The sequence below is a fragment of the Suncus etruscus genome, chromosome 14, assembly GCF_024139225.1.
Source record: "Suncus etruscus isolate mSunEtr1 chromosome 14, mSunEtr1.pri.cur, whole genome shotgun sequence".
Taxonomy (NCBI): domain Eukaryota; kingdom Metazoa; phylum Chordata; class Mammalia; order Eulipotyphla; family Soricidae; genus Suncus; species Suncus etruscus.
The window spans coordinates 26,225,438-26,239,277 of NC_064861.1; the positions used below are offsets into that span (position 1 = coordinate 26,225,438).

A 13,840-nucleotide genomic window follows, 5' to 3' on the forward strand; every position below is an offset into this window, starting at 1 on the left:
AATAACATTATTTTATTAGGCGATGGTATTGCTATGTGCAAGTCAGTGTAATGAGATGAAATGATGTTACTGCATTTGTAGGCTATATGCTCCCTATTGGGGCTATTGTTGAGTGTGTGACCTGCCTTTGTTTAAAACAGTCTTTAGCAAAATATAGCTGTATGTGCTGTGTTAGGGTTTATAAGTATATGAGTCACTGTTTTCAGGCCTTTTGTGAATATACATAGGAGTGGAATTACTGGGTCATATGATAATTTGATGTTTAGTATTTTGAAGACCTGCCAAACTTTCCATAGTGGCTGTACTGTTTTATATGCCCACTAAGAAGTGTAACAATTTCTCCACGTCCTTGCCAATACTTTTTATTTTCCTTGAAAACAAAATTTTACGGGCAGGAAGAGAGTACAAAGATGAAGATGTTTGTCTATTATGTTGCTACAGCTGCAAAACTGGTTCAAATTCTAATGTCACCAGACACGAGCCAGGTGTAGTCCTAAACATCACAGTTTATGTCCTGAAACCACCCCTCACCCCAATAAAGCCTCAAACCCACACTCCCTCAATTGTAGCTACCCCAATATGTGTCATATTTTTTGGCTTTGATTTTATTCCCTCATGACTGATGTTATAAACATTGTCTCATTCATGTACTCTATTATGTATCTTTGGGATTATGTCTTTTTAAGTCCTTTCCCCATTTTTTTGTTTTTGTTTTTGTGTCACACTCAGTGGTGCTCAGGATTTGCTCCTGACTCTGAATTTTGGGATCACTCCTAGCTGAGCTCCAGACCATATGAGGTGTATTGAACTCAGACTTGCCACATGCAAGTCAAGTACCTTACTAATTGTACTATGGCTCTGGCCCCGTTTTACCCTTAATTTTTATTATAGCATCATGATTTACCAAGTTGTTCATCATACAGTTTTTTCATCTATTAAATATTCAAACACAATCCTACCACCAACATGATCTCCCTTCACCAGTGTCCCCAATCTTCTACGCACCACTATAGCCTACTCTCATGCAGGCACAAACACTTTTTCTTCATATTGCTTGCTAGGACACAAAAGAAAACGGAATTATCAAAAGTTATATCAACAACAAATGAGAGCCTTCTTGTACAAAAGTCTGTGCAAGTGGCTGATGACATAGATTCGTGTAATTCTTGAAAGAGAGGCCCAACTAGTAGTAAAAATTCATAGGTTTACCAGCTTCACAGCTGATTTCACTGGGGCCCTTAAGAGGCCCCCTATGAATCATTGTTATTGCCATTTGAGCTCATCAGCATAGCACTAGAGATCCTCCAACTTGTGGATTGTGTGGCTACTTATGCAGCCACGAGAGACTCCATAATTTTAATTCTGATTTCTCAGTAGTAATACACAAATTAAGTAAATTATTTCTACCTGCCAAGGGGCAGGCTTCAGGGAGGTTGGGAAACTGATGACCAGGCTGGAAGGAATTTTACATTTGTGGTGGAATATTGACTGCTAGAAATAACTGAATTATGAACAACTCTGTAAACCAGTGTCTAAATGAACTGATTGTTATATCTCTCCATGGTGTTACTAAAGCCAATGTCTAAGGATTTACTGGACTGTAATTGGTGCTACTTGAGCCTTCTGTGTTACTGTGTAGGCTCACTGAGGTTGGAAAATCAGTGTATAACTTTCCCATCAAAATTTCTGTGATACTACAGGGCTGACACTACTATAAGATAGTGAGGCATCGGGCACAAGATTTATAATCTAAAACAAATTTGGCAACTAGGCAGTTTGATTAGGTTAAGTTCTGAAGCTAGGCCATTTTTGTTGGAGGGTATAGGGTGTGGTGCTGGGCTGTTGTAGTTCTTGCAGAAAGTAGTTTTTGCTCTCCCCCAGCTTCCCCTTTCTGAGAATGTGATAGAGGTATCTGTCAGGATGATACTAACTGGGAGATGGCCATTATTTTCTTTTGGAGCTTTCTGAAGGAATAAACCTTTTTTTTTTTTTTTTACTGGGTTTTGGGGGACAGGTTGGGTGCAGGGGGCACTTGGCCCCCCAAAACACCCAGACTTTCCAGCCCTATAGCCTGATATTACCTGAAATTTTTTAGCTGCTTATATTATTTGATTTCAGTCATGGAGCTGGGGCTGCTCCTACCCCTCTTTTTGTTTTTGTTTTTGTTTGTTTGGTTTTTGGTTTTTGGATCACATCCGGCAGTGCTCAGGGGTTACTCCTGGCTCTATGCTCAGAAATCGCTCCTGGTAGGCTCAGGGGACCATATGGGATGCCAGGATTCGAACCACCGACCTTTTGCATGTAAGGTAAACGCCTTATCTCCATGCTATCTCTCCTCTTTTTTTTTTTGGGGGGGGGGGGCTACCCCTGGTGGTCAGGTTACCTTTTGCTCTGCACTCAGAAATCACTTCTGGGATGTGAGGGTGATCTGGCTGCGACATCTGTCACCCCATTGATCGCCAGGGTTGATTCGGCTGGTCTGGATGGCTAGGCGGGTGTCCCCTTCCACGCTCACCACTCCATGTGCGTCCCTTCCGAAGCTGCCTGCTCCGTCGAAGAGGAGGAAAGCCTTCCCCGAATAGAGATGGACCATCCTTCAGTTGAGGGTATATGAGTAGCTGCACTCCTCTGCTAGAACCTCCAAACAAGCTCTCAGAAATCACTTCTGGCATGGGCTGGCGAGATAGTATGGAGGTAGGGCATTTGCCTTGCATGCAGAAGGTTGGTGGTTCGAATCCCAGCATCCCATATGGTCCCCTGAGGCTGCCAGGAGCGATTTCTGAACGTAGAGTCAGGAGTAACCCCTGAGCGCTGCCGGGTGTGACCCAAAAACCAAAAACCAAAAAAAAAAAAAAAAAAAAAAGAAATCACTTCTGGCAGGCTCAGGGCCATGTGAGATGCCAGGGATTGAACCTGGACTGCCTGCAAGGCAAATGCCTTACCTGCTGTGCTGTCACTCCAGTCCTCCCTTTTAAAAATTTGGGTTGCTTATTTAATGTTGAGTTATAGTTATATAATCTGGATATTAAACTCAATATTGATGATATTTTTTTGGGGGGCTACCCCTAGTGATGCTCAGGGGCTACTCCTGGTTCTGCACTCATGATTTACTCCTGGTAGTGCTTGGGGGACCATATATACCATATGGTTAGTCATGTGAAAGGCAAACACCCTACCCACTGTATTATGGCTCTGGCTCCAGATTAGTGATTATAAATATTCTTTTTTTATAATATTTGTAATATTTGTAAATATTCTTTCCTCTTCTTTGGGTTGTCTTTTAACTCTTTAAGTTTTCTGTTAAACACAAAATTTTGAAAATTTGAAGTCTTGTTTATCTGTTTTATTTTTCAGTTAGTTCCTTTGCCATTGGTGTATCATAAGTAAAAATAAAACCAATGTCTTAATGATTATGGTTTTATTTTTGTTTGTGTATTTTTGTTTGGTTTTGGATCACATCCAGCAGTGCTCTGGTCTTATTCTAGGCTCTGTGCTCCAGGGATCACATTTGGCGAGCTTGAGGACCTATATGTGGTGCTGGGGATCAAACCTGGGTCAGCCTCATGCAAGGTATGTACTCTAGGTATACCCTCAGTATTATCTCTCCAGCCCTGCACCTATGTTTTAAGAATTTTATAGTTTTACAAAAGCCCTACTTTAATAGCAACAACAAAATATAACAGGACAAGAGATAGCACTGTGGACAAGGATATATACACCAGAAAATAGTGCTTAGTACCATTTTAAATGGAATTACTTCCTTAATTTACTTTTAAGATAGTTGATAGTATATAGAAATACACTGATTTAAAAAAAATGTTTGGATGGGGCTGGAGAGATAGCACAGTGGTAGGGCATTTGCCTTGCATGCAACCAACCCAGGACGGACTCTGGTTCAATTCCCGGAATCCCCTATGGTCTCATATGGGCCGATTTCTGACCGCAGAGCCAGGAGTAACCCCTGAGTGACGCCGGATGTGACCCAAAAACCAAAAAAAAAAAAAAGTTTTGGGGCCACACCTGGTGTTGCTCAGGACTTACTTCTGGCTCTGCAATCAAGAATCACTCTGCCTATGCTAGGGAGACCATTTGGGGGGGTGGGGTCCTGGGGTCAAATTTCAGTCAGCGGCATGCAAGGCAAATGCTCTGTCCCTTGTACTCTGGCCCCAATACTGATGTGTGTGTGTGTGTGTGTGTGTGTGTGTGTGTGTGTGTGTGTTGAGTTTCTACCTGTTACTTTGCTGAATTTATTAGCTGTACTAGTCAGTTTTGGGCTATATTTCTTTTAGGGATTGCTATATAAAAGATCATGTCATGGGCCCGGAGAGATAGCACAGCGGCGTTTGCCTTGCAAGCAGCCGATCCAGGACCAAAGGTGGTTGGTCCAAATCCCGGTGTTCCATATGGTCCCCCATGCCTGCCAGGAGCTATTTCTGAGCAGACAGCCAGGAGTAAGCCCTGAACACCGCCGGGTGTGACCCAAAAGCCAAAAAAAAAAAAAAAAAAAAAAAGATAATGTCACTTGTGAACAGAGATAATTTTTGCATTTTTATTTTCTTTCTTTCTCCTCCTCCTCCTCCCCCATCCCTCCTCATGCTCCCCTACCTCTTTTTCTCTGTCATCATTGTCTCCTCCCCCTCTTCCTCCTCCTCCTTCGCCACACCAGGTGGTGCTCAGTGGTTACTCCTGGCTCTGTGCTCAGGAATTACTCCTGGTGGTGCTCAGGAAATCATTTGGGATGCCAGGGATTGAACCGGAGGCAGCCATGTACAATACAAATACCCTACCTGCTGTGCTATCATTCTGGCCCCTTGTTTTTCCTTTTCTATATAGATGCCTTTTAGTTACTTTTCTTGCTTAACTGCTCAGGCCAGAACTTTCAGCAAAATGTTGACTGTGGCAAAAGCAGGTTTCCTTGTGTTAGTTCTGATCTTAGTAGGGGAAACTTTTAGTTTTCTGTTTTGTTTTGTTTTGTTGGTCTTTTAGATATGATCTTTATGATGTTGAGGAAGGTCACTTTTTATTCCACATTTACTGAGATTCTTTTTCTTGATAGGATGTTGGAATTTTTCAAATGCTTTTATATATCACACTTGAAATGGTCAGGTCTTTTTCCCCTGTTCATTTTATTAATGTGGCATATTAAATGGATTGATTTCATTGCTGAATCACTCTTAGATTCCTGAGACATGTCCCACTTGAACATGTTAGATAATCCTTTAGATCTTCTGCTAAATTTGGCTTGCAGTACTTCACTGAGGATTATTGAATTTAGGGATATTGGCCTGATTTTTTTATTTTGTTTTTTTTTGTTTGTTTGTTTGTCTTTTGGTGTTTGGGCCACACCCAGTGATGCTCAGGGATTACTCCTGGCTATGTGCTCAGAAATTGCTCCTGGCTGAGGACCATATGGGACACCAGGGGATTGAACCAAACCATGGTCCATCCTAAGTTAGTGCACGTAAGGCAAGCTCTCTACTGCTTGTGCTACCGCTCTAGCCCCAGGCCTGTTTTTTAAATAGTTTTTTGTTTGTTTGTTTGGCTTTGATGCTGGGGTAGTTTTGGCTTTATGGAATGGATCAGGAAGTATCACCTTTCCTATTCTGATGAATTTTAGAAGGATTGTGTACTGTTGCCCTTATCTGCAGGCGCCTGGAGCTGGTAGGTCAGGATGGTCTAACTCTTAATGGAGCCCACATCTTGTAACTGGGCCAGGTCTACTTATTTGTTGGGGGCGTACACCCTGTGACGCTCAGGGGTTTCTCCTGGCTATGCACTCAGAAATCACTCCTGGCTTGGGGGACCACATGGTATGGTGGGGATTGAACCAAGGTCCGTCCTGGATCAGCCGCGTGCAAGGCAAATGCCCTACGGCTGTGCTATCACGCTGGCCCCAGGTCTACTTATTTTTATACTGTGTGTATATGTCTGTATGTGTAGGTGGTTTTAGCATCTCCATCTTGGTCACCTATCTAGGGATCTAATCGTCCTGATAATGCAGACTGAAAACAGCCCTAGCAAATGGAATCAGGTGAATACATTGGACTTATCTTTTGCTTTATATGATCTCTTTTCTTGGACTGATGGTTCAATGTTCTGTTCTTGGGCTTTCTGAAGAGTTCAGCCTCTGATGCCAGTACCAGATCAATCCAGCCTACTTGATCAGTGGACAATTGATCCAGTTTGATGTTGAAACTAAAATATGAGTATTCCTCCACTTCAGGAGGAAAGCTTCCCTGGAGGGGCTGGAGAAATAACTCAGTGGACTAGAGTGCATGTTTTCTGTCTAGGAGCCCCCGTTTCCATCGCCATCACACAGTGTCCCTTAAGCTTTGCCAGGAGTTACTCCCAAGCACTGATCTAGTAGCTGCCCCTAAGCACACTTGGTTTGGCCCCAAGACAAAAACAGAAACATAAAGCAAAAGAAAATGGAAGAGAAAAAAATGAGGCCTCATTATACATAGCTCTCCATTATTCTAAATTTATGTCTGACCTGAGGGCTGGGAGGTGACTGCATGTTTTTCCAAAGCGGTATTTCACACCCAAGCCTTTGGGTTCTGTTGCCACTTGTCATAAATGCACCTGTTTTTATATAGCACCATAGTCCATATTTTGCCTGCTTAAGTGCAGTGTTATTTCTTATTATGCTCTTCTAGATGATCACTCCTTTACATTTTTTGTTTTGTTTCTGGGCTATGCCCAGCAGTGCTTAGGGGTTACTCCTGGCTCTCAGAAATCATTCCTGGCAGGCTCAGGGGACCATATGGGATGTTGGGGATCAATCCTGGGTCCGCCCGGGTCATCTGCGTGCAAGGCAAACATCCTACTGCTGTGCTATTGCTCCAGCTCCCTTTTAAATTTTTTAATAGGGGTCATATCTATAGTGCTGGAGGACTCAAGGGCTATTCCCACTGATGCTTGGCCTAGTAGTGTGTGTCTGACAGTTCAGGGCTCAGACCTGGTGGTGCTTGGGTGCCAGCAGAGCCATCCCAATGGTTCTTGGGGCCCTATGGTGCTAGGTATTAAAACAAAGATTTCTCACATATTATGCATATGCTTTTCCATTTAAGTTATCTCTGAGGTCCTAAGTGACCTCTTTGTAAGATGGATTTTATTCAGCCAATAGTGTTAACATTGGCACTGTAGTTTGTATTAAAGTATATTCAAGTGTGATCCACGGTGGTACTCACTGACGGACACCTACCTGTTATGTACAAGGCAGTGATGATCTGGGTTCTGAAGTGGGTTAGTGAAACCCTCTGTCTTTGATACACAGACCAGGGTTTATAAGTCTTCTATCTCTTTTGAAAAGACAATTCACCGACCACCTCCCATGCTCTTAGGGAGGATGGAGGCTCCTGGTTCCTATCTCTGCCTTCTAAAAAGCAGGCGAGGCCCCTGTGGGCCAGTAGCAGTTCTGCTGGCAAGTGGGCTCTCAGTGAAGCCCAGGATGGGGAGTCTGGGACCGTGACAGCGTAAGCTCCGAGATGGAGCTGCTGCAGTAGGGAGAGCTGCTGTTTCCTAGGCAATACTCTGCTTAATATTTTTAGTGCGTGGTCACAGCAGAACTAAATGTGGTTTCTGATCCCAAATTGGTAATAAATGTAGACATATTTAGAGTCAGAAACAATGCATTTAAAACCCTCTGCTCCTTAATTGTCCTGCCAAGTGCTGAGTTTAGGTTTCTTTGTTTCTTGGCTACCTACCCAGCCTCCCACCATCTCTCCGAGAAGGCGCCGGATTTTCTCTGGGCGGTAGGTGGGATTGTGAAAGCAGTGAGTTATGGTTCCCTGAGCAGTGTGGAAAAGCATCTGAATTTTGTATTTCCTGCCCACGTATGTAAATGTATACATTTAAAAATTCATCTCCCTCTCAAGTTTTTAAGAATCTGGAATTATAAATAGGCTTGGACTCTTGGGCATGTTAAGAATAAAATCTGTTTCAGTTGGTGACTTACCTGGTCAGTGCCAGTGTGTGTGTGGGATTGTGATTTCTGATAGAGGCCTGCCCTTGTGCTGCCACTGAGGGTTTCTCTAAGGAAATAACTGTTTTCTTGCAATTCCTGAGTTAGTCTAAGGTGCACCTTAATTGTTGCATCACTTTAAAATCAGATTTTGTGTCTCAATTTGGCCAGAATGGTGTCCATTTTCTCACATCGTATTTCTGAGAGGGCCTTTTTATTCTCAGTGATTATTTTGTCATTTAACATAATTTATTCATTTTTCTTTTTGGGCCACACCCAGCAGTGCTCTGGGATCACTCCTGGTGATGCTCAGGGGAACTTATGGGATGCCAAGGATCAAACCCAAGTTGGCTACATGCAAACAAGTGCCTTACCTGCTTTATTATCTCTCTAGCCCTAAATTTTTTTATTTTTGATACTGGAGATCAAGCCCAGTTTCCATGCATGTAAGGCATAAACTTACTACTGACCCTCAATAACTACACTGTAGGAAGTTATGCTATCTAATAGCAGTGACCAGGATATCTGGGCCCTGGAGGTGTAGATGGTGCCTTTTTTTCTGGAGAGGGATTGGTTTGGATCACACCTGTAGTGCTCAAGGTTTACTTCTCGCTCTTTGCTCAGGGATCACTCCTTGCAATACTTGGGGGGATCATATGCAGTGCCATCGATCAAACCTGGGTCGGCAATATGCAAAGCATCTTCCACTGTACTTTCTCTTATCGTGTCATATGGTATTCTCTTCCACAGGATGGAGCCAGTGTGCTCGGGAAATTGAGGCTAATGGTCACTGTCTCTGTTCACGTATCTTTTTCTAGTATGCGAATTCTGGATGCTTATCTGTCATGTGCCACCATAATCGCAGAAAATGAGGGTGGCTGGCAGATGACTGGCATATGGTCATTCTAGAGCTATAGTCTGGAATTCATACCTTCTTCCCTGATGTAGTCCCATTAAGAGGTTCTGACCTTCACTGGAAGTCTGGAGATATTTAGAAAACAGAAAAATGAACTCTGATCTCTCCCTGGCCTCAGACTGGCTTGTGGATGAATTTGTGAAGGTCCTTAGTATTCTTTAGGAGCGGGCTGTAGACAGCTCATCAAGCCTACTCTCAGGAGATACAATTATTTTAAATTAGATCCATTTATTTTTAAAATAAGAGGCAAGTGGGGGCTGCTGTCTGGAGTCTAAATGACCTGGTCTGAGAGGTCCCTGCTGAATCTACCCTAAGTGCTCCTATCCTCATGCTCCAGAGCAGCCACAGGAATTTGTAGTCACAGAAGGTTGGACTTGGAAAAGGTTGTTTTCAGTCAGCTGAGTGGGCAGGGATTTGGAGCCAGATTTCAAGGGTTCAGTGAAACTGTCTCTGTAGCCTCTGTAGTGGCATAGGTGTGTGGGCAGAGTTGTGATTGGGCAAGTGGTGTTCCAAAGAAAGGCTTGGCTGGCAGAACAGAGGACGGTTCTATAGCAGGGTGAGCCCTCCTGGCTTCTGTGCTCCTGTGCCCTTTGCTTAGAAGCCAGTAATTGTTAATGAGGAATGCAATTTCTTCAGACTTTCTTCACTCTATGCTCCAGATTTTCTTTTCTTTTCGGGTTGTTTTTTTTTTCCTCACACCCAGCAGCACTCAGGGGTTTCTCCTGGCTTTACGCTCAGAAATAGCTCTTGGCAGGCTCGGGGGATCACATGGGATGCCGGGATTCAAACCACTGTCCTTCAGCATGAAAGGCATACACCCTACCTCCATGCTCCAGATTTTCTCATTTAATTCTCCTCATTCCACAAGAGTCAGTATCAAGTGCTTTTTAAGATGAAATAATTATAGAGACCTGGATGGATGTGGCATAGTGGTAGAGCACCTGCTTAGTATGTGTGAGGCTCTTGGTTTAATTGTTAGCACCAGAAAAACAAAAAAACAAATAAAAACAACTACAAAAGAATGGAAACTTGGAGAGAGATATATTCAGCCCAACATTCCATAGCTGATTATGGATATTTGGGTCAAATTTTTTTTGTTTCATTGGAGTAGAGTGGAACTTCTGGTGTTCTTAGTTGTTATTAAGAGACATAGACTGATCCCTTGCAAGGGAAAGAGCAGCTCTCTTGGTTCATCACCTGCCAGGAACCTGTTGTCTAGGGTCTAGTGGCAAATACACGGTCTAGGTGTTGTGTTTTTCTCTGTCTCACAGGCAGCCTTGCTGCTGTCCTTTGGTGAGCCCTATTTACCTCCATGAGCTCCATTTCTCTCATTTGCCACTTGGAAGTAATCCTACCTATTTGCTTTTTTTTTTTTTTTTTTTTTTTTTTTGGTTTTTGGTTTTTGGTTTTTGGGTCATACTTGGTAGCGCTCAGGGGTTACTCCTGGCTCTTCTCTCAGAAATCGCTCCTGGCAGGCTCAGGAGACCATATGGGATGCCGGGATTCGAACCACTGTCCTTCTGCATGCAAGGCAAACACCTTACCTCCATGCTATCTCTCCGGGCCCCTATTTGCTATTTTCTATATATTTACCCTATATAAATGGGAGGTCAGGATCTAAACTAGATGGAAGTGAGCTTAGCTATCATCTTGGCCAACTTTTTCCCTGTATTTTTTTTTTGTTTTTGTTTTTGGGCCACACCCGGTGACGCTCAGAAGTTGCTCCTGGCTTGGGGGACCATAAGGGACGCCGGGGGATCGAACCGCGGTCCGTCCTAGGCTAGCGCAGGCAAGGCAGGTGCACCTTACCTCTTGCGCCACTGCCCGGCCCTGTATTTTTTTTTTTTCCTTTCACTTTGCCGAGTCCTTGAAAGATGGTTAGATGGTTTAATCTGAAGGGTGTGCTTGTTGCTGGGCTCTGCTGGGGACTTTGTAGGACTGCACATGATGCTTTTGCTTTGTGTTTGGTAAGGAAGCCTGGGTGCTAAGAGGATAAGAGGTCAAGTCACAGAGGATGCCAGTGAGCTGGCTACAATCTGACTTAAGGTCCTTCTTCCTCTGAGTATCTGTGCTCAGGGTTATGACAAGGACATATGACTACTAGTAAGTGTGAGTGAATGGTTGAGAGTGTGTATGTGTGTGTGTGTGTGTGTGTGTGTGTGTGTGTGTGTGTGTGTTGAGCAAAAACTAACACATGGCAGAGAAGGATCCAGTAAGCGCATTTAAAAGTGGACTTAGGGGCCAGAGAGATAGTATGGAAGTAAGGCCTTTGCCTTGCCTACAGAAGGATGGCAATTTGAATCCCGGCATCACATATGGTCCTCCAAGCCTGTCAGAAGCGATTTCTGAGTGTAGAGCCAAGAGTAACCCCTGAGCGCTGCTGGGTGTGACCCCCAAAAAAGTGCATTTAAACGTTTCCTACACAATATATATATATATACCTTCTAATTTACTCTGTGCAGAACAAATAAAACAATGAATTCAGTGTCTGTGACTGATTTTTACAGATTATTGAAAAGGGTAGTTTAGTCTGTGGAAAGAATATAGGTTTTAGGTCAAAACTGACTTTAAATCTGGAATCTCATTCTTTATGTGACTGCAAGGTACTTAACTTCTCTGATTTTTAGTTCTTTCACAATCAAAACGAACAGTCTGATAAGAATTTTGTCAGAAAGATTGCGGTGGAGTGATAGTACACTGGTAGGAAGCTTGCATGCAGCCAACTCAGGTTTGATCCCAGGCACCACAAGCCCCACTTGGTGTGACCCAAAAAAACCAAAGGGGAGAATAAAAAAGGATCGTAGTTGAGAGCAGTCAATGTGCTTATAGTTGTTCATGGAGCATAATGCTCTAAAATGTTACAGTGTTTATTATACAGCACTTTATTTTTCTTTGGGATGCCCAGAAATAACTGCATTTGGAAAGGGCATCAGCAGGCTAGTTTTCGCTGTACTTCTAAGGGCTAATAGTGATTATTCCAGCTCTGTGAGATTAAGGGTGAATTATGTTTGATGGCAGTTTATCAATGAAGAGTTTTCCTCTCTTTGTCCTACCCCCTGTTACTTGTTACTGTTCTGGGGACAACTTGATGAGCTTTACCTCTAGCAGATCAGCATCATATGACACCATCATATGAACTTGTTTATCTCCGAGAATTCCTCTTAAGGACCTGCCTTTTTTTTTTGGTTTTTGGATCACACCCAGCAGCATTCAGGGGTTACTCCTGGCTTTGCGCTCAGAAATCACTCCTAAAAAAGAAAAAAGAAAGAAATTGCTCCTGGCAGGCTCAGGGAACCATATTGGATGCCATCCTTCTGCATGTAAGGCAAACACCTTACCTCCATGCTATCTCTCTGGCCCAAGGACCGGAGAGATAGGTACAGACCGCTTGCCTTATCTCAGGATCTTAAGCAATCCTAACCAAGGTTGAGGTTGAGCTCCCTTCCAACTTTCTCATTCTTTGAAAGCTGTAGCTGAGTAGCTTTTTATTTTCCATTGCCATTAAGATTCCAGTGAAAATGTTGGGGAAAAAAAAAGAATTTTGAAATGTGAATTTTAGTGTCCCCATTCAGCCTTCCAGAGAGTTCTGCCCTTGAACTGCTGTTTCTTCATCTGTGCTCCCTCTGTTGAAATACTCTGGTTGTCTTCCTGCCATATTCAATGGAATATCCCTCCTCATTCTGACTGCTCACTTGACACGGTTGCCCAAATTTATTTTCCTGAATTCTTTCCTCTCTTGACCTATGCCAGTGTGCATTCCTTATTTCTCAGCTGGCTTCCATGCTGGTTCCTCTTTCTCTTCCTAACAATCAGCCTTGACTTGAAGATTATTCTTGATCCATTGTTTCTTTCTCTCTCAGATTTCTCCTTAAATGATTTGGTTACATACCACCTCTGGCACCAAATATTAGTCCTTCCCCAGCACTGTTTCCTTCTCTTTTCAACAGGTCTGAAGTTGCTGCAACCTCCCTGGATCTACTGACAAGCTTTGAGCTAACAGCATTGAACTCTGCTCATTCTATTTGTAGATGTAGGCTCTGTCTATATATAGGTGCAGAGCGCTTGCCTTATCTCAGGAGCTTCAGCAATCCTAACGAAGGTTGAAGTTGAGCTCCTTTCCAACTTTCTGATTCTTTGAAAGCTGTAGCTGAGTAGGGTTGGTCTGGAATGGTCTCTTCTGGGCTCCTTTTCATCCAATTCCTCTGTGTGGTACCTGATTCCTTTTGGATGAAGCCACCTTTTTTTTTCCCTATGAAATTTTTTTTTTTCTAATCTGCTTTGCAGTCTTTTTAAAGATCTGTTTTCTCCTGTCTGGCTCCATCTGCCTATTAAAAATAGGAGAAAAGGCTAAGAATGCCCCCTTTTGATTTCCTTTTATCCTGTTGTCCCTCCCCTCTCCTGAGGCTCTAGGTCCAGCTGGATTTGTGAAGCTTTTCTTGGGTCCATGTGTCCTCTCAGGGAACCAGTGTCAGTTCCCATATGTTACTGGGAAGCTTCTCTCAGGTTCTCGATGGTAGGCTGTGTGGGGAGGTCTTGACTTTGTAGCTGTTGGTCATGCAGAGGCTTAAATATGTTATGGAGAGCCTCCTCTGAGCACTTTGCTTCTGGGGTGCCATGGTCTGGTTGAGAATTGTGATTTTCTTGCCATCACACAGTGGTCAGCAGCTTAAAAATGGGTCAAATCCAGCCTCCGTGTCAGATAGGGTGCACTGGGGTTAGAAGCCACATTTCCTTTGCTGTTCAAAGTCTATTTCCACTTAATTGCTGTCCACCTCCTGACTCTGTGTGCTTTATGTTTTCGGAGGAAGAAGCCTATTTGCCTGACTACTTCAAACTTAATTCTCTTGTCCTTCATGTGGTTCTTTAAAAATTCATTTCTTTCCCAGAGCCACTGCACATTGTTCTCTCTTGTCAGGGCTGTCCTTTCTGTGTCCTCTTTGCATTGTTTCTTCAGCTTTGTA

At 43.3% G+C, this 13,840-nt stretch overlaps 1 protein-coding gene across 1 annotated transcript in view; it reads left to right on the forward strand.

Annotated features, from left to right (window-relative positions):
* Positions 1 to 13,840, forward strand: part of SIL1 (SIL1 nucleotide exchange factor) — a 299,473-nt gene that overhangs the window by 48,441 nt on the left and 237,192 nt on the right. Inside the window, exon 2 of the mRNA XM_049786015.1 lies at positions 3,486 to 3,570. Within this exon, the coding sequence (XP_049641972.1) occupies positions 3,530 to 3,570 (41 nt within the window). The 5' untranslated portion in view covers positions 3,486 to 3,529. The remainder of the gene's footprint in view (positions 1 to 3,485; positions 3,571 to 13,840) is intronic.